Source organism: Vanellus vanellus, assembly GCF_965231255.1.
Source record: "Vanellus vanellus genome assembly, chromosome: 5".
Classification (NCBI taxonomy): domain Eukaryota; kingdom Metazoa; phylum Chordata; class Aves; order Charadriiformes; family Charadriidae; genus Vanellus; species Vanellus vanellus.
In genome coordinates this window covers 30,177,581-30,203,986 of record NC_138910.1, presented here as the reverse complement: position 1 = coordinate 30,203,986, position 26,406 = coordinate 30,177,581, and the positions used below count along the sequence as shown (strand labels likewise).

Genomic DNA, 26,406 nt, shown 5'->3' with positions numbered 1-26,406 from the left:
GGACAGCAAGTCTGACACCATGATTAAATAGAATATTAATATTTTGGATTGATCTTACTTTGCAAAAAGAGCCACGTTGAATATTTTAATACTACTCAGCTTTAGAAGGATGTCATGCCAATATTGCCTTAGAAAAAATTATGACTGTGGTAATTTTTTTAGGCAAAAAAACCCAGCAGATGGTACAAGGAAACAAAGTAAGCTAGATGTACATCTGAAATGAAATGAAGTTAACTTTGAAAACAACCACAAGCTGCTACTGTCTATGTGAAGTAAGCTATTGATTTCTAACTCCTAGTGTGGTAACTAACACTCTTTTTAACAACCTCAGGCAAAAAGTCCAAGAATTGAGTGTATGTGGAGCATGCACTATGACCTCACTTCTGGATTTATTTTGCACTACTTCAAGCTTAATAAGTAGTGCGTTTATGCTGAATGGGGATGCATCTAGCTGTGAAAAAACAACTGTAATATTTGTCATTATTTGAGCATGAAGAATTGATGGAAAACAAGTTTCATTCCTCTTAAAATTATTTTTAAATGTTATAGGAATGAACAGTCAGCTAATTACAAGCAACCTCAAGAAAATACACACACAGACATTTGAATAAACTTGAGAACAGATGACTTCGTGAAATTAGTACATTTTCATTACAATGTTTAGCAGAGATGCTGACTACCAACATATTTATTACCTTTGTTGGCCTGTTAAAGAGACAGGCACCTCCCCCACGAAGCAAAAATTCTTTGTATTCTGCAATGCTGCATTTGGAGAATTTCCTGGAATGGTACACCCTAAAATGGCAAAGAATTAGCTGAGTAAATGTCTTGAAACACCAACAGTTACTGGAAGGGGGTGGAGGGGTCACAATTTTTTTTAATACTGTAAATCCCAGTTTCTTACAACCACTGCATCCAACAGTATGTCAGCTCAGTCTTATCCTCAAACAATATAATCAGAACAAAAGAAAAAGTTTTTAAACATTTTGCATGTTTATATTTCTATTATATGGATCTACAGTATATAAAAGTATAGTCTTCTAATTTTCTTAATAATGTGAAACCAGATTATCATAATAGCTGCTATGTGGCCTCTTGATTGCATGCATAATCCAGTGTTTTCTTAGGTTTGTTTTCCCTGCAGCTTCAGTTCAAAACATGGTTACATTCCAGATCCCTGATTTCATGCCAGCGTTTTAAAACTGTTCAACTCATCTGATCCTGTTAATAAGGTTAATTTTTAAAGTAAAAGTAATTGTAGCCAAATGAACAGCTATATAGGGTCAGACTAAAAATCCACTTTACTCAAATCGCATCTCTGATTTTGGCCCTAATAATATGGCCAGGGAAGAGTAGAGAACAGAGCCTGTACTACTACTTTCAGAATATTCTTCCAGCTTCCAACAGTTTTCAACTCAATGACTTTCTCAGGAAGCCTTGTTTTGTCTTATTTAATACAAATCTTTGCATTTTCTCCCATGAATTTGCCCAAAATCTTTTAGCATCTACAAGATGCTATAGCGAGACATTTCACCACTTAATTACAGACTGGTAAAAGAACAATTTCATCCTGTTTTTTCTGTCATCTATTTGCTAGTCTCATTTCATGTCTCCCTAGTTCTTACACTGGAAAAAATAGTAATCATTTGCTATGTTGTTCATGATGTTACAGGCTTCTCTCATATTTCCTCATCCCCATCTTTTTCCCAGCCTTATGAAAACATACTCTATTAGTCATTTATCACACAGTAACTTCCTAAAATGTGAATAGCAAAGGGAATGAATTGCTGAAAACTGAAATCATTGATCTGTATGTTTGGTTGTTCCAACTGCTTCTAATTTTTCATTTATTAGTACTAAAACACACGGACAAAACCCAATACATAAATATTTATGTCATAGTGTAAAACATGAACTCATTCCAGAGCCCTCAATTACTGATAATTATGACATACCCTGTTTCCTCCATGATGCAACCACCCCAGGATTCAGTGCAGTCACACTCTTCTCAGACAAGACCAAAATACAACAGAAAAGGAAAGCAGTTATAAATAAGCTTACAATAAATATAAAGTACTCACTATAAAAATGGACCTTGACTAATTATACAAAGATTAGATGGTTGCTTGGCTGTACAGATTCTAGCCCTGAAAAGGAAACCAGCCCAACTGAAGAGATACTAATATACCTAATATAAATGCGGTACTTCCAAATTACCATATATACACACATTCTTAGACTCAACACAGTTTTAGGCAGTATAGAAAGCTAAAAATAGCCGGTAAAGTTCTTCCCTACATGGTCCCAAAACAGGCATCACAAGGTTATGCGCAATACACAAGATACTGATGATTAAAATTTCACATTTCCTCGTCCCTAAAATGTGTATAAAACACCCTGAAGGAGAAGTGTTACTGGACAGGCCACTGTTTTTCCCTTTGGAATAGAATTAATAATGTGTGAATCAGCCAATCAAACATTCACTAGAAAAAGTAGTTGAGTGAAAATGGATTTACAGCTTGCTTACAGCTATAGCATGTAAGTCACCAGTGACCAAATTCATAAAATAAAAACAAACGATCAACATCTTATGATTGGTAAAACAGAAGTTATAAACTGCCCATAAAAATTATCTACCAAAGAATCAGTATTTTCAAGACGAAAGATTCTGTATTCTAGTTACTGCAGCAAATCCATACTGCTTCTACACAGAAAATATTCACAGATTATTTATATGGTTATTTCTGCTCTATCCAAGTCTTTCATTAAACTTTCCCTATAAGAGGTATTCAAATAAGGAAACTAGGCTATAATTTTAAAACCCCCTATCTTACAGTTAAAAAAGATTCTGATTTCCAAATTATATGAACTCTGTTTTACCTGTAATAAAAAAACAATGATATAGAAAATATTTTAGCAATTTCCAAGTTTACCCAACTCAAAAGTGATGCTTTACAAATTAACATTCCCTAAAAATTTTCCAGTTTCCTAATTCACAGATTTCTGAAGTGATTCCAAAATAAAGTCAGCATTATCATTCACATTTTTAAAGACAAATCAAAGAGACAAATTAGCCAAATTCCTTACAAGATGTGAGTGAAAAAACCCGACAATTTTCTTTAGCCCCAAAAAGGGCTTTTGCAGCAGCTTTTGTACCTACACTCTACATGTGTTAAGGCCACGTCAGTCTAATCTTCTGGCTGTGAATCAGCAAGATAACAAGTTGAGCAAATGTCATCCTGGACTAGGTTACAGCTTCTTACCATTTCTTCAATTATAAATCAGGTATTTTTGTATTTTAAGTCATCAATGATAGTTCTGTAGGAATTACAGATTTCATTATGATAGATAAGGAGTTCTGAGTTAAATTAACGGTGGGTTTACCATTATACCTTTGAATATGGGTTATGAATCTAACCTCCTGACACAGGACATCACTGAGGTCATGGCAAAATGAGTGCTACACTGGTGGCTCTTATTTTGCTTAAACTCCAATTTTGGTGCATATATTTCCAAAAGCAGCAATTCTTGTTCTACAGTTACAGCAAGTTTGGCATTTGTTTCAAATACTACAAATAAACAGTTTATATATTTAGCTAAGGAGGATAAAAGACGACTTCTTGCCCATGTACATACTCGGTTTCCTCGCAGCTGGCTCCCATTGTATTCCAAGGTTCTGAGCAAGACTTTGTGCCAGTTCCTGTGCCATGGCCAAAGGGAGACCATACTGAATTTCAAGAAGAGCACAATTTAAAAAAGAAAAGAAAAAAAAGAAAATGTAGGTTATTGTAATGAACACTACACCAGCTCATTCCAGCTTACCACATACCTACTACTTCAGTAATTCTGTACAGCCAATCACAATTCTGTGTGCACATAAAGAAAATAAATACAATGAAGTACGTAATAGAAAAAAAATTTTCCTCTCAACCTGACAGAATCCCTGGTTAACCTACAGAAAGGAGTCTGTTTAATATATATGTAATATAGTTTTGTACAGTATGATTAACCCATGTTAAAACAGGAGATTTTCATTATTGATTTCACGCTGCACTGAGAAAAAATAACAATGATAAAAAAAGAAAAATCAGTGCATAGGGACCAAATTTTTCTAGTTTTAATGTTAAAATAAAAATCAGTAAGAATTACATGTAAGAATGTAGGAATTGCATCTGCACTGCAGAAGATCAAGCCTCTTATAGTAAGCAGATCCAAAACAATGTTCAGTGCTATATTTCAAATGCTCCTGTACAAGATTTTTGGGTCTAAATTACTGTCAAATATACTAAAAGCCAATTTTAGATCTTATTAAGAGAGTAATGCAGAGAGGAGGAATACTTTTTAAAAAAACAAAAGCACAGTGAACAGTAGTTTAATGATAATATAAGAAGGTTGGATGTGAGAATACTAACTTTTTAATATGCAAGTTATCTTTAAAGCCCTGAATACTGAAACATCTACTAAAATACTAAACTCTAAGGTTATAATGTACAGTTTCTATTTTATTTCACTTTAGTCATGAAAAAAATTACCTCATTCACTCCTACTCCTCTGGTCACAGAGCAAACCCCTCCAAAGTAACTTAAGCTGCTCCTTTTGTAATGAAATGTCACATTCCTTAGAAACAAATAAAAATAAAGAAAACATAACACACTGATATTGGGCACCAAGAACTTATTGAAAGATCACACTTTCACACATACATTTGATACATTGGATGAACATTAATCCTCATCTAACATCAAAAGCGACTGCAAGTTTACAAAAAGAACACCTACATCATAAGAGTCGATTAGACACCTTTGACAAAAATACTATTTTTATCTTGTAGAGTCAGAATCAATCCCAACCCACAAACAAACCAAGCAGAGAAAGCTAGAGTACCAGATTCCTAAGAAAATACGATCATACGATTTCCTTTAAAGACATAATATATTCCAATTTATAATCTGTCAAGAAGGAATTCTGTACTGAAATGTATCAGTGCTGAGAATTTTTTTCCTTATGCTCTTAATCCAAACCAATTCAAGCTCTAGTTTCAACTCCAAAGGACTGAGAAGTTTACCTAAAGGTAAAGTAATTTAATATTGGTCTTTAACTCTGCCTCCTTTCATTTATGGTTAATCACTGGGGGGTGGTTCTGATACCAGATGATTTTATTTAAATATTTTTTTGGTTTTTTTATAAACTCTTCAGCAAGTGACATAATACATGCATAAAAATAATTAAGAGCACACATCATCAGCACTTTGCTTATCTTATGAAAAACACAATTAGTGTTGTGTTGCAATGCTTGTATTAAGGCACTATGACAGAGGCTGGAGTAAATTTTTCATCCCCTCTGCAGGATATGAATGACAGGAGAAACACATGGAAGACAATTATCACTCCATCCTTGTAGTATGTTGTGCTGCTGGGAGAAGGCTTAATATCTTTATGCTGCACAGGGGAACACACTCTTCCTCCTCTTTGCTTACAATGCCAGGAAATGTTGCTCAAGGTTGATGTGCCTAATGATGGAAGTGGAACTTACCTTCAAAATGCATTGTGTTTCAGAAAACAATTCATTACAGCTCTAAAGGAGGAGACCTTCCATTAACAAATCATCACTGCAGTTACACGTGTGAATAAATATAGTAACTGGAATGCTCTTGTGGCAACACATAATACTGTCCAACTCTGCCCATTCCTGCTCTTTACTGGAAAGCAGTACATTACACACCTGATTTGCAAAACTAGGTATCCTTAAGAGCTCATCAGAAGAGATTTCAAATACGTGACACTGTCTCCAGGTTGCAAAGACATTAAAATTTCATTATAGATATATATCAACATGACCATGCTATACACTACATGTTAAAAAAAAGATTAAGCTTCCTAAGGAAGGCAGGTGTTGATTGATGTAGTGACTACAAAGCAAAAAAGAGATAGGTAGACAAAAGCAGTAGACAGAAAAGTATACAAAACTGTAATAGTCTAAACCATTGTATAATGGTACATACGAGAGCAGGTGCACAGCATCAGCATGCTGTTTGATGTAGTGCTGTCGATATTTGGAGAAATCATGAAGCATCTGCAGAGGGTCAGGGTGAATATTAATACGATCTTTGTCTGTCCAAGTTTCCACAGCAACAAGAACCACCCTGGTGTTCAGCTGTTCCTTGTATATCTGAGGGCAAAGACAGGACAGGCACAGGAGTAGAACACTGGGTCAAACATGCACAGTTAGCCAGTAAGAGTAAAGCGGAAGGACAAGAGGGATAAAGCAGGAGGGAAACATGTGAAACAGTTAGCTGGTAATGCCTTGGATTTCCTAAAAGTTAACATTCTGATCAACTTAAATTTTATGTTTTAGAGGACAAAAAAGAAACCCAAGTTGCTCTTGTTTTGAGCTACTACCTTTTCTTTAAAATTCTCACATCAAATAATTTCACCACTGAGCTTTGCAGAAAACCTGTTGAAAATTAGCAACAAAGAAATGTAAAGGCATACTGGGTGATCTCAAAGACAAAGAAAAGAAAGATCTCAAAGACAAAGAATAGCCAAAGCCAATTCTTAAGATTAAATAATTTCTTAGTTCTCCAACACATCCAAAATTTAATTCACATAATGCTTGATTTTCATTTATAGTATGATCACTTTATGCTACTCAAGTAGTGTGAAAATTAAGTAAGAATATTAATTTTTTTCTTTTGAATTTTAATGTCACTGTAGCAATAGACAAGGAAACAACAATCGGGCCCTAATAAATACAAAACAGCTTTAGAATATCCATATTAATTTTGTTCATGATAATTGATCCTGAAATAAAACTACTGGTCTCTTTATTTTCAGATCATAAAATGCTAAATTTTATTAACTAAGGTTATTCAGAACTTTCAGATCTACAGAAGATGCACTCCTTATCCGCAGTAGATAGTCTGCTCATCAAAAGTCTTACATGGGACACAAAGAACACTTACTGATCATACTTAGTTATGATCTAAAAGCACTGAATAATTAATCCATTTGCTGCCTAATGCATAAAATACACAAAAGGCAAGTTATTTGGTAACTTTCATGATGCATCATATCAAATATATGCTTTTATTACCTTTTTTCCTGAATTATACCTACAAGACACAACATGAATTGCAAATATCTTCCTGCAGTTATGGCATTTATACTGAATAAACTAGCATTGACTAGTCCTCTGTATCAAGGCAGCATTGACCTTAAAAAAGTCAATGCATAATATTCAGCTTAGAAAAAAAGGCAAAAAATATAAGAGCAAGAGAGAGCAACCAGCTAAGCTCAGTTTTGTCCAAGAACTTTGAAGGAAAAAAGAATATTAATAATCTTCAATCTGAGGGAGACAGGCGGAGGACGTACACAGAAAATGGATAATGACATGAGAAAAATCAATAAAATTAAATCCCAGAAATTATATATTGGTGGATCAATAAAGACTTTACTTGTGTTTGCTGGGAGGGAAACTATTTCCTGAAGCAAACGGGAAGAGAACCTGGAAACCTCTGAAAGCCAATATCCTTTTCCCAATAATATATCAGTAAGAAACACAGCCCACTCCCTGTGAACACAGGGGAATAACAAGGCAAAAATTTCTGCTCCTTTTCATGCTTTGTTTAAAGAAAAGGCCATTAGGATGTCACTTTGCAAGATCTCTATGACGAGACTGAATTCTACAATAGAGAGAAGTTGAATGTTTCTGTATACACACAGAAAGCAAATAAGAATGGAAAAAAAGAATAGTCAGAGAAAGGGAAAACAGATTAAATAACTTTTATTAAAATGCAGAAGAAACACAAAGAAACAATGATCAGATGAGGAAAAAAAAATAAGATGCCACCCTTTCCTTGGGAATGCCCCATAAAATTGCAGAAATATTATTTCAATTATTAATATTTTTATCTGCTCAAGTAACTTTTCATCAGACTACTGTCGTTTTCAAACCATTACACAAAATTACTCCAAAACACTTCCAGTATTTAATGTATTATAAATATAGTCTATATTTTCAATGTATGTACAGTACACATAACACTTCATATGTAAGATATTAAGAACAAATATTTTATTGCTTCCTCTGAACTAAATAAACTGTTGACAATGTTTTGCACTGAATCATATCACAGAGTTCTATTGGTATCAATGACATCACATGGAAAGGCGATTTTGAGTCAGAATTTTGCTAGCCATTGTATTCATCACTACTACAGAATCTATCCTGTTTTCACTACAAATACAAATACAAATACAGTGTAGTCACTGCAAGTATACCAAAAAGAGAGAAAAAAACTCCAAATTTTACTACAAATCTTACTTTTAGTTTATGCGCTGTATGTGAAATTGTTCTAAATTTAGTCACAGATACAAGTATGATATCTGCATCAGTGTCACCCATTTACAATGTACTACAATGAGATTTTGTTTGGTTTTAAGCCATAAGTACGGATTAAAAAGTATGGATTATAAAGGAGAATTTTTATTCACACTTCTTCTCCCAACAGATACATGCATCCTTTGTGAACTATACACGCAGCTTCAACCACCTGTGGTTAGATTTGTTTCACAAATCTAAACTTGATTAAATCTCATTCTTAAACAGTGACAGATACTGAAAGCTCCTTCAAGTTTGAAATCCCCCATGCCAATGGAAAACTCTGGCAGTTGCACGCTTTGAGAAAAATACCAAGGATAATCTGGTGGTTTCTTACACATTCACCCCAGGCTATTCTTCTGCAGAGGAACTGGAAATGTGTTTTAAAATGTAATTTCTATAGCTGCTCATTTTTTTTATCCTGGTATCTGCTAATGTTAACTTTTTTAATACAGCACTAAACTAAAAGTCAGTGATACAGTTTTCAGAAGAAACATTGATACTTACAGCATCTACAAGGTTTACCACAGACTTTGCAAAATTGTTTGTATATGCATTTGAAGATCGGTGCTTTTTGAACTAAAAAGAGAAGAAAAAGTAGAACACAGTGAGAAGTTAAATATTTATTACTAATTCCTTATCTTTACTGCAAGAAAGGAAAATTACTATTTTAAGAAAGAGTAAGGGAAAAACTCAAGAAGCTTTTCAGATCACAGCCTGTATCTCATATTCAAGAATTCCTGGAAGATAAAGGAAGCCATGTACGCTAGACAGCCTTTCACATCTATAAAAGGAGCGTTTAGCCACAAGAAATATCATATTTAGAATCAGAGTTCAAATGTTTGAGGCAAAATTACAGGTAAACATGAACATAAGCATGAGCTCAAAATTGAGAGGAAGCTGTACCAATTAAAATTGTGCTTAACCTGATGTGTTAAATATCAGGCTGTACTAGCCACATACCATGACTGTAATTATCGGATATGAAGATGAAGCATTTATCACTTGGCCTGTGTACAGCTCTTTGCAAAGGCATAGTTTCTCTACTATAGCACCAGACTTTTATGACAAGTAGCATTAGTTATACCCAAAGGCAAAAAGGAAGAGAGAGTACATGGTAAAAATAAATGTGTTTGAATGTGGAAAGAGTTAAGCTGAGTATCTTAAGTTTTAACTTCAAATTTTTTCCATTTCTATAGACTTATATGATCTGTATTACAAGTTCTGCTTCCTAATTTCTGTGCGTATCATTACAATTGTTTCATGTCTTTCCCCATGCTGTCCCACAAGTCACCTCCATTCCAAGTCAAATTTTCCAAAGATGCTGCTATGATATCTGAACATGAATCCGTAACTTTCAAAAAACTGTAAAATTATAAACCAAAAATGCATTACAAAATATGATTTGCAGGCAGGAAAAATAAGTCTTTAAAATTTCACAGAAAATTGCATAGAACAAAGAGCGTAAAAAGTGTTCATTAAAAACCTCTTACTGATTTCAGCTACTGGTTAAAAGCAACAAATCTCATCACCTCAGGAGTAAACATTAACAAGTTCCATAAAAGTGTCAGCTATTCCCACTCAAAACACAGTACCCAAAAAGAGGCCTTGAAACAAGAAGGTCTGACTCTTGCTGAGCAACTGAGTAGCTACTCTCATCAAGTAAGTTAGATGATTAACTATCTTCCCAAATCAGAATTACATAACAGACAAATCCTGTTTTCCAGAATTATGCTTGGTGCAAAGGTGAGAGTAAAACTGGAAGACACATATGCTTCTAAAATTAAATTATCTGTTTCTCAAATTGAAAGTCAGAAGACATACACACTATATTGTCAGATAACAAATTTTCCATCCCTTTAAGTTCCAATAATTTTTCACAAGCAATCTAGTTTTATATGGATGAAATGCCATAGAGATAACAAAAAGTTTTTCAAACTTAATGACAACACTCATTCATTTGACTGCAGGAAGATAAATTTTTCACACACGCAGTTATTCACTGTTAAGTTCCACAATGCTTCAGCGCATCCACAGCAGGTTTTAATACCCAAAGATCCTACAACATAGGTTTGCAGGGACCCTCTCCCATATAACTATTCTCAAAACAAAGCACTTCCAGGTACAGTCCTAGTAGGTACTGAGGACGTACAATGAGCAGAATATCCATATCACAGGACTCTGGTCCCTAGGGAACCATGATACTAGAACAAAATAACAGGGGAGGGGGAAAGGGTGGCTTTGGTTTTTTGTTTTGAGCCAATCCCCAACTTTCACAAAAGTGGGAAGGTAAAATAATATCCTTTGGAAAATGTTCTAGTTTTCATGAAAGTATTTAAATGCCATACAACATAATGTGTTTAAACACAGCTCCTAAACCAAAAATTAAGCTAAGTCAGTAAAAAGAGAAACAACCTAATTAAATATGTTTAGCTGTGTCTTTAATGTTACAGGAAAGGAAAATTTTGTGAAAATACATAGTATTAACCACTTAACACAATGGCCAATGAGATTTAAGATACTTCTTCCACCGCAGAACCTTCCTGCAGGAGAAATCTGCCCTCTACTGGTAAGCAGGAAACCTTAAAAGTACATGGAGCTCCTGGATTGGAAGGCTTTAACTTGTAATTGGGAACGCTTCTTTAAGTATATCCATTTTATTCATTGAAAAGAATTATTATCTGATTCTGAGTCATTGAAAACTCTGAAGCAAAAAATCTTGAATGCTTGTGGTCTAAAGTTCTAACAAATAAAGCCTGAGAAGAGACAACAGTTAGCGTCTCTAACAAGTGTAGTGAACAGATGGTTGTCCTTTAACCATGTCTATAATACAAGAGGGCCAGAGGAAACAGACATAGAAATACTATCTCTTCATGAGGGACACCAACCACAGACCTCAAACAAGAAAACAAAATGTCCATAACTTCAGTTACTGTGCCCTAGCCCTAAACAACACGTGAACACAGAATAGTTTCCTACCAGGCGGCTTTACAAGTTAAAATAGTTAAAGAAATTCCTGTCCTACTCTTTCCATTCATTTGAATTCCCCCCACATTACTGAATTGACATAGATTAAATATAGGTTATTTTTACCCAGACTATTCCTATGATTTATTAAACAGATGAGGGGAGGTTGTGTTATCTGTCTATTCAGCACTGGAACAAGTACAAAATAGTGCATCCTGTTCTGATATCTGCTATTTCTGGCTCTTTAAAATTGTCCTTCAGTGTTGACAAAAGCACCCACAACAACATAAAGTATTGGGAAAACATGCAGTAGAGTGAGAGATGCAAGGAGCTCCTACAGAAACTTGAAAGTTCATTTTACTTGCACATAACATAAGCAGAAATTGTTTTATCAACTAATTTGATTTAACAAAAAGGGTCTTGCTCACAAAAAGGCAAAGTCATACTAAGAGTTGATGATCCTTATTTGCCTCTTATTCAATCAACAGCTGAGAAAACTAAGCAAGACAAGGGCCCAGAATAAGGCATAATCAAGTTGTGAGTAACTCGCTGTTGGTTGCAGTATATTCTTTGTTACTAGAAAACTTTTAAACATACACTAAACATACACTAAACATACACTAAACATACACTAAACATACACTAAACATACACTATTTTTCCATAGCAGATATGCTCTAGTTAAAATGTAGCTATTGGACTTAAATTTGTGGTGCTTTTCAAAAAGGGTCTATAAAACAGTTGTTTAGGTTTACAAAACTTATTACTCCCCAGGCCCCTCTCTCTTGATTTTTCACAAAGGTAACACACGGAGACTTTGATAGCCTTATTTGGCATAATTAGTGAAAGCAGTAACATCTAAATAACAAATGTCACTTGGTCTGATTTTTTTTTCCAGTCATCCCTCAAGACAAAAAGGAAAAGAAAGCGGGGTGGGGTTTTTTCTTTTTTTTTTCTTTTTTTTTTTTTTTTTATTCCTAAAATCAAATGACAAACACTTTCTGAATCAAACAAGCAACTTATCTTGCATTTCACTATAAGTCCTGTTTATAAGTGTGGAATAGCCAGGAAGAAGCATCAGATAGTTTTTTCTATATGCTTTGCTGCATTAAAATTTAAGTTAGTAAAACTAAACTCGAAGTAGCAAGTTCTGACCACTTTATTACTTTAAGGATAGGATGTAATTTTAAAATGGTTAGTGTGTTTGTTCTGGACATAAAAGTTTTGCTGCTTTACTTTGTTGGTTATGGGCATATTGAATTATCCATATGATACCAAAGTCTTTCAGATGTATTTCAAATATGTAATTGCTGTAGAAAATCTTAGGTAACATTAAGCATTATTAGGTATTATTGCCTATACTGTGTCTTACAGTACAAACGTTTAACAGATGCTGATAAAATATTTGACTGAAAAGTAGCTGATGCAGCACAGTGCTGTATATTAACCTACAAATTATAATCAAAAGGAAGATTACCACTGAATTGATATACTTACCATTTTATGGTCATTGACTATCATGAGCTCCAGATACTTCATTTCTTCAAAGATACCACGAGATACCTGATGGATTAAAGAAATTCTTTGAGAAATCATGAGGATGTAGAGATTTTCAAAAATAACTGCAGCTGATTTAATAGGATTACCCATAAATATTACATAGGGTGTGTAAACCTGTAAAAACTGGGTCAGAGGTTCGACTAGGGTAAATAACCATAGCTCCAGTAACTTAATGAGTTATGATAGACACTGGCTGACAATCTGACTCACAGAGTCTATTCTTTTTTGTGCAGCACAGATGCCACCACTGGTTCCCTCTTCTCTTATTTTCACAAAGCAGAAAAATCTCAAACACTAAAAACTGTACAGTCTACTGTACTATTCATCACAGATTTAATGAGGAAGGAAGTTACTAAAAAAAGATGTGCCCTCAAAAAATACTCTGTGGATTGTGCAACTCAGTGAAGAAATACAGATTAATCTTCTTTAACTCAATTATTCCCCTAACTGACACATATGCATGTGCAGATCATGAGGACTGTCCCCTTCTGTTCTCTCAATAACTCAATTCTGGGTGTCCTCCCTTGGATTTTTAATTTAATCATGCTACTTAACGAGCCAAATGAAAATAAAGTCAGATATCTATAAAGTAGTAAGACTTTATTCAAAATTATTCTTTTTCCTCAAGCAGACTCAAAACTTAAAATTCTAAACTCATTTTCACTACTAAATTTCTGTTCAGTTGATGTATAGTATTGCTGTCACTTTAGAAAGTTTATACACTTTTCTCCAAGTGCTCTATTTTTTAAAGAATAATATTCTTGTTTTATCATTTGATAATTGTATTATGTGATAATATTAAGCTACCAATAATATTTGTTTTCTAAAGCCTATGTTCTCTCAACATAAAAAAATCTGGAAATTAATGGTTTTGGTTTTATAAATGGTCTTAACTCAGGGTCACACTTCTACTCACTGCTCTCTTTCTCCTCTTTCTTCTCAGCCACTGTAGTTCAGACAGAAAGGGCCATTCAGAACTAGATTCAGTCTCTGTACAAATTACAATTTAAGAATTTCATGGCATTATTTTAAACTAGTTAGGTAAACTGTCCAAACCAAAAGTAGATTAAGATCATCAAAATTAGAAGAACCTTTGATATTGACAAATTCATTTTTTTAAAAATACACAAAGTGTAAAACATCTCATATCAAAACTCAAGTAATTTAGACATCTAAAACTGGAATTAAACCATGCAAGGGGAAGCAAATAGATTGTAACTTAGGCTTAGAATATATGTTTTCTTCTACCTTGTGTCCTCAATAGTATTAATATCACTAATTAAATTATCTGCAGAAGAAAACTAAATACAGGTCTTCATGGATGGAAATTTTTCAGTTACTTTTTGACAACTCTAAATTCCATTGCAATAATTGTGGAAAAAGTCAGGTTAGTATCTATTTTTCGAGTTTTTCTAAATAATCAGCAATTTTATACACACTGTTAGCCTAATATTCAAATGTTTCAAGTTATATATACAATTATTTCCAATATTGAATAACTCATAATATAAGCAAAAACATACCAAGGTCCTGCAACTGTTTGGAGGCCTGTGTTCCGTAAGTTCTTTGGATGATATGTGGCCTACTTTTACTTTCCTGATAAGAAAAATAAGTGATATTTTCTTGTAATTAAAAATGTCAAGTGAGGCACTTCTTTCAGTATTTATAATTTTTATTATTCTTCCATAAAACACAAGAAACCATAGTACCAATTTGACATAATATAAATTTGAAGCAATCTATTTGCAATCCTGATCAAATCATGGAGCCTCTCTGCTGCAGCACATTTACTGCCCTACAAAACTGAAGTATCACAGATGTCTTTGAGATCACTTGAAAAAAGTCCTTTAAAAGCCTTAGTCTTAGAGAACACAGACCATTTATTCCAATAAATCAAACTAGAAGTATATATCAGTTGAAATCTTCCACAGATGAAAAGCAGCTATTACTATTTATGACAAAAATATATCTTTCTAATTGCTGCAAAATGCAAGAAACTAAATCAATACACTCTCTTTAAGAGGGTTATTTCACCCTGTCTTACTGGTGTATTCAACACTTAAAAAGGACAAAACTTTTAATGCATATTTTCTTTAGAAGTCTGACATGCCCCAAATTATCACATTTTGGTATCTGCTCTAGAAAACAACTGGTTTTTCTTCTGTAACACCTCCTCTGCAGAGCCTGCCAAAACAAGCAATTCTTTTCAAAGGGCAGGATGCTACGGTTCTGTACCTTCTGTAAGAAATACATAACACAGTGAAGGAAAATACTGCATATTTTTGCTGGTGTTTTTTTTTGTTTGTTTGATTTATTTGGGGTTTTGGGAGGGGTCAGGGGGGTTGGGAGGGCAGGGGGAAATAAAGTTTTATATAGTAGCAACTATAGTTAAGATTAATCAAGCTGAATAAACTACATGCTGAAGGCTTTGTTCAAGATACTTATGTAGTACAATCAAAAAATGAGCCTCTGGAAGCTCTCTGTAGCTGCATTATTTTGATCTTCAATAGTTTTGAGAAAAATATTCATCTCATCTGTCTTCTTATCATTTACAATTCCACTTGAATCCTCAACAGAATTGGCAGATGGGATCTCACTTTTCTAACTAGAACTTTTGCTCTACTTCCAAGTTTTACTGAAATATCACACTAAGAGACAGATCCTGGTTTCCTTTGTCCACCCAAACAAGAAAACCGTTAAGTCAAATTCTCCTCTGCCTACTGTATGGATACCATTGTATAAATATAATCTCCATGAATTTACTAAGTCTGTGCTGTCAGTTTTCAGCCTTACAACTTTTATGAATATGTGCTACATCAAAATGCATTACAGAGCTTAACACATGGAAATGTAATATTGTTCCTGAGGAGTCTGAGAAATCTTTTTGGATGTAACATTTTCCTGTGTTTCTATAGTTTCATTTACCATCCAACAATTGACCATCCAAACGATACTGATTCCTCTGAATGTTGATGTAGTTTCTTTGAAAGTGTCAAGAGTCCAAGATTTTGCAGATCTATCTTTGGACTGTTGAGTTCAGCTTTACAGTCAATAAAACCTATCAGCTCTGCAGCATTGTTATTTATCATATACTGGTAAGTACTAGAGCAAGACAAGGTGACAGCTGTGACAGCTCTGATACCACATCTGGAATATATCCTACAGACCAAGTGGGATCTAAACATTAAGAATTCTCTGTCTCAATGTTGCACAATCATTTCACTGAAAATCACTCAAATCTTTGAACCATTCCAGAGGTAGAAATCTAACTGTTTTACTACTGTCTATGAAATTGAGTCACTTCTATTAACAGCTAAAGTTTTAAAAACAGCTGTATTATAATACTTAACATAAGTACAAAAATAATAATAGTTAGCAAGGTATTTGCGTAAATGCAGTCCTACATGCCGATCCAGCATAGTCATATATTTGAATATGCTGGATGAGAATCATTTAAGCTATACAGTGACCACTGACTTAACATGTATAAGGTGTAAGATACCCAGATATAATTGTCTACTTCATGAAGCTCTTTGTGGAAACATGATCCAACTATTTAGAGAGGGATGAATAAATGACTTCTAGAGAACCCTTCTATGAATTTATAAATCCTTTTGTTCAAGTACTAGAGCAAATTGATAAACACTTTTTGATAATCCATAACCACTTGCTATGGAAACAGTCTTATTAATCTCCTCCCAACATCTAAATGATAAACAATAACTGGGAAAAGAAAGATTTAAGAAAAGCAGAGAAAAATCTTAGGTAATTCATACTTGCACATTTCTTGCCTTAAATAAATTCCAATCAAGTCTTTTAAAAAACTTTTGGTTTCCATATGGATGAATGCAAGAGGTGACTCATTTATTGATTTATTCTAATACTTCTATTTGCTATTCCTTGAGCACTCTCTTTCCCAAACCAAATAAATTAGATAAAAATAAACTTACTGCACTGTGGGTCAGTTCCAGTGGTTCTATCAAGTACAAATATGTACTATCTTCAAACATACCACTAGATCATGGAGAAAAAGAAGTGATATTTAGGAATACATGGCAATTAATTTGACTTCAGGATAGGAGTTTTGACAAGGCAAGCCCAAACTTAGGGCTGAAAAACTTATCAATATTAAAATAAATTCTAATAAATTCTATGTATGTTTATTACTACCACCTGTGGCTAAAGCTAAGATATTTTTTTAAGAGGTGAGGCACATTTTAATGAACTAACACTGAATGTAATGGCAATGTAATGATAAAGCACCTAAAAGGCTGAAGATTTGACTTTTGGAAAGAGGAAGTCCTAAGACACACATTAGCATGCAGAATATAATCACCAGCTGAGTTGTACTTAATAGTAAGTGATCCTAGTAGGGACTAATTTCTTACATTTTTTCCTTGTACAATCTACCAAAAAGATTTTTCTATTGGCTGACAGAATCATACATGAATACTGAGCATGCAAACTGCTAAAGTACAATTCTTGTTTATCCTTTACCATAATAAGTCATCTGGTGAAATATTTATTTGCGCTTACCATATTCAAACATTTCATGGGACAGCATCAAAAGACTTTAATCCCAATGATACTAAAAAAAATGCTAGCAGTTTGGCATAGCTGGTACTGGCATTTCAAAACATGAAAAATCTTTGGGCCTGTAGAATTTCAGTCGCTAACATATTAAGAGATAATATTCAAGAGCAAAAATTAGTTAATAGCCTTGTTTGAAAAATGACAACATGCACTTACTGAAGTCCATTACAAGTTGAAAGAGCAACTTTGGAATCCTTGATACCTCTGATATTTCCATGGTAGTAACAATGCTCTCCGCCCTAATAAGGTTTAGAAACAAACAATCACACACACAAAATTACCTTGATTTCATGTTTTGCCTGAAACCAAGGCAAAAAAAGATCGAACACCTTGCATTAGGTAAAATTTCAGAGAAAGCAGTGATTGCTAAAGTAAATACCAATGACTAGCCCTAATTGCTTATAAGAGAAAAACTGTGCCCAGTAAAGACTAATTTACGTAAGTCTTCAAGCCATAACATGGGTTATTCTTTTGTTGAAGTCACAGCATTCTTTATCTTTTTTTAAAGTGCATTTCTTTGCTGTAAATTGATTCTGTAAAAATATTACGTAAAGCAGTTTACATGAGTATTGAATTGTTTCTTGATGCCTTCCAGGTCCGTTAAAACCACAAGTGATACAGTGTTCACCAATCACATGTCATATATTTGGCTTAGATCTGGATTCTACCAATTTTGTCTCACTGAAAACTTATCAATTAAAATGTTACATCATTAGACTGTAGGTAGCAATATCACTAATGATGAATGAGCCAGAAAGTGAATCCAGTTTAGCAACACTGAAGTGTGCAGTTGCATTTTTACTGTACATATCAAAAGGCTAAAGTCAACTCTTGATTTTAACTGCATAAAGTTCCAAATAGATGCAAAACCCATATGTTTCAAAAAACAGCGGGATTCTTGTGTTTCTCTAAGGAAGGCAGCAATCGTTTTAGACAAGGTCCTGCCTTTTATTTAAAAAGCATCATTTAAATTACCTACAAGTGTGTTTAAATGTTAGAGACTTTACAAAAAAACCCAAAATTAGGCAAACTACAACCAAAACTGTGATCCAAAACCTCAGTTCTCAAAGACCCTAATGATATGAAGTAAGGGAGACCCTGCTGAATGCTGCAGTGCAAGATTTGAACAGCCAACTGATGCAGGGATAGGTTGAATAGAATTAGTGCAAAATGTGCTACCAAATGGGCATGCAGTGAGGTTCTATGTATAGTCTTCCACTTCTCCACAAGAACATAAGGGAAGTTGCAATATGGGTATATATTGGGGCGGGGGGAACAGGACCAAGCAGGAGACCAAAATACCACTGGGAAGAATTGGTACATACTTAAAAGCCTTGCTTAGATGCCAACTAAACTCCAGTGAATGCTACGTGCTTTCCTCTAAATTAAAAGTGCAGGTTCCCTGGACCTGCCTGGTTTTAGTCATAGAATGAGCTAAGTTGAGCTCTCCTCTCCTGAAGCAACTAGCTCCTGTCTAAGCTCTCCTTAAAGTGGGAGAGAACTTCAAGCATGCTCAGAACACACCTAAGACAGAGTGACAAGACAGAGCCTCACAAAATAGACTTGCAGTGGTTTTCTTTTCAAATTATTTTAAATGTCTATCAACAATAATCCCAGCTGAACTAAAAGGTATTCTCAAAAAGTTTTATTAAAAACCCATAAGTGTGGTTGGGTCTCACACACTATTTGAAAAACGCACCATTCATCATCAAAATATTCTTAATTCTGATGTCACATCATATGAATTTTAACAAGCGTATCAGACCCATTCCTTCTGTAATTATTATAACCCAAGGAATGTAAAATGTTCTTTGTTTAAGTATGCACAATATTATTTCCATTTTGCGTCTTATTTAATGAGTTATTCAGTTTCTGAATGAAATTCCTAACAGACTATTGTGCATAATTAAATCAAAGTACTACACAGAAAGCAATCACTACATATTTACCTTTCCATCAGTGAGAATGAATAAACCATGCTTTTTTAGCAACTGAGTCATGATTCTCTCTCTCTCACATAAGTAGCTTTTCAAGAATTTTTTTTAAAAGACCAAGTAAAAAAAAGTCCAAGTAAAGAAATTGCTGTTTGTTCTTCAGTGTTTTCACTCTTGTAATAAATTATCCCTTTACGGAAAATGCAATACTTTTCATCAAGATCTCACTTCTTTACATCCACGTCAGGAAACAAAACAATCTTATTGTCAATCGCATAAGGTCTAAAAAGGATTAGAAGATACTGCAAAAGACCGGGATACATTTCTTATTTGATCTTCTACACAAATTATGTGTATATTTTCTGTACTTATAATGAAGCCTTTTACAGATTAACGTGACCTCAGAAGCTCTATTACTGTTTCTAAATAAATCGATTCAGAAAACATCCCCTAGGAAGTTTGGATCAAGTTACTGCAGCAGGCAAAGGTATCCCATTTGCTGAGTCTCAAGTTCTAATATAATTTTCCAGTCACATTCATGATTCAGCAACCGCAGTGCTCAATGATAGCACTGCAGCTGACAATTGCATGAGATTGTCTAAATGCCAGAGGGAATTGTTTTCTTGCATCATTTAGTATTTTTGCCTATTCTGCAGAGTACTGATTCTTAATGAAACAACTTCCTCAGTATGTTACATGAAACTATTTTTCTTCTTCAGTGGAAGAAAATGAAACACTATATTGCAATAATTTTATTGCAATGTAATTGTTTAATTTTGGCCTGACCTGCAACATATTGTTTTATTTGAGATCCTCTATAACAAGGGCAAAATAATAAACTGGACACCTAATAACTAGACAAACACCAGTCCCAACTTCTGAAGGCATAAATGCAACTTGAATGTTTGCTTCCCTCCACTCTAAATAGAGATATATTTCACATGTAATAAGCTCACAACAAATATTCCAGCATTCATACCAAATATGAAAAAAGTCACTCCCTGAAAATATAGTTTATAACCTTCCTGGGAACCTACCAGTCTTCATTTTGTTACTTCAACAAACAAAAAGACTGATCTGGTTCCCTTAGTAAGGGCTGAACTATCTTGCATAACTTTAATCTCTTTGTCTTTGGATCAATAGCCTATGGCACTGAATTTAATTCGGGAGCTAGTTTGACAAATTTATTGATGTTAAGCAATATGCTGGTTTTGTAATAACTGAAACTTTAACCTCTGAAGTTAAGTCCTTCATTTTCTGTTTCACAGCTGTATAATTCTTGCAAGGAAAAGTCACTGCAAGTTTTTTTTATTTGTTTGAACATCTTATATTACCATTATCCCTTCCACTTGCACTTTGTGCTAAGGACATATAAATTATTAATGAAGATTATACTCATGGTGACTTCAACCCCTCCACCCCCTATGTTTTACAAGACATAATTGTTCGGGCAGTATCTGGATGATCTTCACTACTACCACCTGCCACTGCCTACCCCTCAGCCCAACAACACAGCTTTCCTCTTTTGTACAATTCTTCTTGTATTACTGAGGTATCCTTACAAGATGAGATCACAGTTACCTTGTATGTGTGGAAAAAGACTTCTGGTGTTTTTAAGTTTTGCAAAACTTTTTTCTTTTTTTAACAATTTATTGGTATTGCTCCCTCAGAAACACCACTGACACATTTTAAGGGCACAATACCTTAGAAAACTTCGGTTTTCCATCTTCATAGTGAATCTCCACATAATTGGAAGACAACAAGTCACTGTCAAAGAAAGGAAAAATCAAGATGAGAAAAATCTGAATATTCTTTCTACTGCTATGGGTGGATTCATTTTTGGGGTTTTTTTTAGAATTTTCAAACTATTTTTTCTTTTCTTGCATATTAGTTTAAAAAATCAAGCGGCTTGTGTCCAGTAAATGGTTTATTGGTGTACTGGAAGTCTGAGTGTGTTACGGAAGGGGGAATATCATTCTGCAATCTAATCCCCTGTGTTTTAGCTTTACAATTAGATTATCAGCCCTTTAAATATGCAAAAAAAAAAATCCCATGGCTTTAGAACTTTGTTTGCTGCCAGTGACTGGTACTAACAAACTGTATGTTTAGTTCATTATTGTTTTCAAATAAGTCTCTTATTTTATCAAGAAGTTAAACAGAATATATGTAAGGCTAAACAAATACATAAACGATTGTTCTGACAACAAAAGCGTATACTTTACCTGTACCTCACTGCAAATACTCTATTTTTTCCAAACCCAGTAATGTTTTTTAAAAAAAAGAAACCACAGACACCCACACAACCCTTCCATACTACTTTTCTTCTTTTAACTTTTTTTTCTCAGATTCTTTTCTCACTCTTCTTTCCTAAATCCAGCAAGACAAATTTCTGAAGCATAATATTTTCCCATACTGTATAATTTACAGTTAAAATTTCATTTTTTTAAAGTAAGATTAGCTAGCCTGTACATATCCTGGGATAAATTCAATGCTCCGTTCACCTCTCACCCCATTATAATCAGGGTTGCAGTATAGCGGCCCAGGGAGAGCAAAGCAGTTAAATATGTTAACTGGCCCCATCACATATGCAAGATTAGCATTTTATTTAATATGATCCAGAATTTCAGCATTTTTCAAACCTCTAAGAGCCTTTACCCTTCCAAATAATAATAAAAAAAAATTAAAGGATCTGATAGTGGTACATATATAAAAACAAAAATATTCTTGCTATGAATAAAAAACATCATCATTAGGGAAGCCTGGTCTGACAAAATAGCTCTGATGGGAATTCACGACTAACAACAACTTATGATAATGGTTATCTCATACTCAGATTAGGCTATTAGCAATCCTGATAACACTAAGTCTGGGACTACTGGCTTATAAAATCAATTCTTCATGCTGCACTTATCAGTCACTACACTTATCAGAGAAGATCCTGCAGAAGTCAGGTACCAGTGGTTGTTTTAAAAGTCCGTTTTCATGGAACTGAGAGACCACATTATGGGTACTCTGTGCCTGCAAACCCAACACTAATAGCCATGAATAATTACTGAAGTCTCATCATTTGTCTTAATCTTCATTTTGATAGCAATATTTAATAGATGTATTTTTAAAGTGCAGATTTAAAAATAAATTCAGTTGCATAAAATCATTTTAACTTTCTCTGTATCATAGTAAGCTAGAAACTTTCTGCACAAGAATACAAATACTTTATAGTGTAAGCACTTGACTACAATGCAAACATTTACTTCTTCAATGTGGCAAGGTTTGAAGCTTCTGAAGAGGATTATATATACAAAGCAATTACACTTGAATGTTGATAATGTCTTCTTTTCTTCTTTGCATTTTTCATACTTATTATGAAGCATAAGGACTGCTGTGTTCAGTACTTAATGGGATGGTATAGACAAAGCTAAAGGTAACTGACACAAGTAGGAAAATGGAAAATTCTGAATAGATATAAGTTTAAGAAAATCACTGAGGATGGAACTATGCTCAACTTGAAAAGGCCTTGACCAGATTCAAACTTTTACAGACACTTCTGCTTGAATTCACAGAGACCATTTGGTTTCCTCCAACCAATTCAGGATGATCATTTATCTACCCATTTCCACACTCTCATGCCCCCTTTTTTTGCCCTCTTCTAGTAACTTTACACAACTGAGCTCAGAACTGCTTTCAATGCTATCTAGTGCTTTTGGCATCTTGTAAGACTTGCAGCAGATTATTTTCTACTGTGTCTACTGACTCACAACTAACTGTAGTTTAATTACAGCATTTGTCTCTTAGATTTATCCCATTTTGTGTGACAGAAGAGACGCTCAAAATTTCTTTAGTCCACCCTTTGCAGAATTTTTCCATAGTTCAGTGCTCTTTCCTTGGATTTTTGTTGAACTCCTGTTGTAACCCAGTTGTTTCCTTCATCTGCCAACCTTTTACATTCTTTAGCTTCTCATTACTTCCAGCTGCAAAGGGATTCCTGATTCAGGTAGCAAATACAGTGTCCTACATGATAGGATACCTAACATGACAAGCTTATGATGGAAAATTCCTACACATATGTTACAAGTATAAAGCATGGATGCAGGAGACAGCAGCTTTTCCAGTAGACTCTACACTTTTCTCATCGCTGACTTTCCAATGCTACTGTCCTGTGGGATCTGCTGATACAAGGCACATCAACAAAATTCTCCATATTGAACAAATACCCTCCAAAGAAAATTGAGGCCTGCTATTCATGATATACTTCCCAAATGCCATGCTTTAAACAAAATACACCTTTAATTTGTGAACTACCCTTTTGCAAAATGTAACACAGTATCTACCATCTAGAAGTTGGATTAGAAAATTTATTATAAGGCTATTGTCTTTCACAAACCTGTTCTTATGCTATACTCTAACAGGGTAGTTAACACTAGTTTCTGGTCATTATTATGTTCCTAATCTTGTCACACATAACCACCAACGTACCACAAGGACATTTTTCTCTTAACATTTCTCACAAGCCAGCAACAAATTTGAACTTTGCATTAAAAAAAAAAAAAAAAATCAGTCAGCTTCTCCTTAAACTGTATGCCTCTACCTTGGTAGGTACCTGATTTTTGCCAGGTACCTTGTATCACTTATTTCAAGTATCTGTCTACACTAGCAAACATCCTGAAGAACACCTTACTTCCAATCATCCAGAAATCCCTCAATGTATACTGCTAATCTCAGACAACCATGATCTTATTCAGGAGAAGAGGGGGGAATGGGAGGGGGACATTATGTTTGCAGGCGTTTTCCAACATGGCTCTGCAAGTACACACAACCAGTTGCTTCTATAATAAAGCTAATCTCAGTCCCGTTCGCTGTATTCATAGCAAAATCACTACAAACACAGCCGTAACTGTGCTTATAAATGGTTAGTATTGAAATGTGATATTGCAGAGAGTAGTCTAGGACTGAAAAAATCAGCAAAAATGTTCCACAACTGCCGCAAAGAAGATGACAGAATTTGGATAAGGGAGTTTGTTCTAGATTTTGCTAAAGCTTCAGGAATAGCAACAGTTCTAAAAGTATAAAACTGCTACTGCAAGTTTTCCCTACCAAAACTTTTACCTGTTATTAGTGCTGACAAATCTGACAAAAGACAGGAGAAATTATTTAAGGAAAAGACAAAAAAATGAACACTTAAACAAAATAATTTTCAAACATTTTTTTCCAACATGAAAGCCAGAAATGCAGAAGAGCACTATAATTTCACCAGTAGGTGTGATGGGATCCTTTATGCAAGCACATCAAAAAGAAAGGCCTGGAATACACTGATTAAGAGCTCATGTAGAAGTGCAGGTGCCTAAGGAACGATATACAGAACTCATGCACAAAATAGCTCTTCTTCATTATCATTTACAGAATGCTTAAATTTACCTCTTACACTTGTGCCTCATCTACACTGGACTGTATTTCGTCACCTTTCAGTTGAGCCATTTACCTTTTGATTAAGCAGAAATGCATCCAGTGCAGCAAATTTGTTTTTCAATATTATGAACACCAGAAACAGTGGAAGCTTTAATTGAAACAATTCTGTAAGCCATGATCACATAAGATAAAAGCATATTTAGACTACTATGACGTCTTAGCATGATGTCTCACAATGAACACATCAAATTGCAACATGCTGAATGAAGTCATGAAAAAAACCATTAGTCTGCTGTGTCCTTTCACATAATTTCTCCCACCCTGCCTGGTTTGTCTTAGGTAATTGTTTTTATTAAGCTGTCCTGCATCACCAGCTCTTCTATCTAGGTTACATTAGGAGAGGCAAAATAAGCAGCAAAGGGATATGCCGTTCCTGACAGTTGCTGCCTTTGAAGACACGGGCCAGCTGTTAAAGCAAGCAGTAGATGCTTTCTGAAGAACTCGCATCCACTTCTCCGGCACATATTTCACTGCTGCTGTTTTCATTAGTGGGAGAGCTGTAGTGTGAAAAGTGGCTTACCTCAGCTGGCATGTAACTATCCTGATGATAAGAATTGATTTGCGTGGGTAAAGGCTATGAAATGACTAAAAGATATCTCATACATCAGAAATCAACCTGTAGAAAATTAGACTACCAAGCAATAATGTTTTTTCATTTTCCTTTAAGTATTCCGAGCTCAGTACCAGTGCCTGAGAAACCTAGTTTAGTTGAATTACTTAACAGAACACCTAGCAGATGTTTTTGTCCATTTGACAGATATAGTTTAGTAGTTCATAAAGATGCGAAAAACAAATTAAGACCTTGCTACAGCATTTTGTTAGCTCACAAAGACACTATCATCTAATGAAATTACCATCTATAGCCTTCTTTCTATTACCAACTTCAATTATATCCACAAGCTTTACTGAATTGAGTGTTCTTATGGGAATTTATTATTAAGTTTCTAGTATGTATTTACAGTAGTCTTTACTTGGCTGTTGTCTTTGAAGCTGCTCTGACAACAGCCTCTCCAAGGAATAAATATACTGCAAATATTCATTGCTATTTTTTTAAAACACAGCGAGGTTTCACTACTTTTTCTTATAATATCTTGAAGAAGCTTAAAAATCAAAACACAATACTGTGGATCAAGCATCTGTGTTTCCAAGCAATTAAAAGAAACAACTGATGATGCAGGTGTATAGGTCAACTTTTTCATAAGTATGGAATCAAAGAAATTCCCCCCTCACTTCTGCTATTAATACCTTAATGATTCTATAACAGTAAACAGTACACTTATTTAAAAAATCACTTCTTGTTGCACAGTCTTGCTCGTTTCTTTTTTTTTTTTTTTTTGGCTTGTCTTTCAGGTAGAGAAAAGGATGACCTGACAACAAATTTATTAAACTGAAATTACCTAGATAATATTTTAGGTATCTTTTAAGAAGTCCTCAAATGGGGAAAGATCTCCACAAAAGACTGACAGGAAAGCATGTTCTGAAGTTGTATAGAACAGTGCAGAAAATGCT

General features: G+C 34.3%; 1 protein-coding gene across 1 annotated transcript in view; it reads right to left on the bottom strand.

The window, feature by feature from the left end:
• ADAM23 (ADAM metallopeptidase domain 23) overlaps positions 1 to 26,406 on the bottom strand; it is a gene marked incomplete at its 5' end in the record, with an annotated part of 76,495 nt that overhangs the window by 29,333 nt on the left and 20,756 nt on the right. Inside the window, 12 exon segments of the mRNA XM_082484453.1 lie at positions 696 to 795; positions 1,956 to 2,004; positions 3,637 to 3,727; positions 4,533 to 4,617; positions 6,003 to 6,169; positions 8,888 to 8,959; positions 12,845 to 12,910; positions 13,824 to 13,897; positions 14,431 to 14,503; positions 16,858 to 16,921; positions 17,657 to 17,739; positions 21,138 to 21,201. Of these exon segments, the coding sequence (XP_082340579.1) occupies positions 696 to 795; positions 1,956 to 2,004; positions 3,637 to 3,727; positions 4,533 to 4,617; positions 6,003 to 6,169; positions 8,888 to 8,959; positions 12,845 to 12,910; positions 13,824 to 13,897; positions 14,431 to 14,503; positions 16,858 to 16,921; positions 17,657 to 17,739; positions 21,138 to 21,201 (988 nt within the window).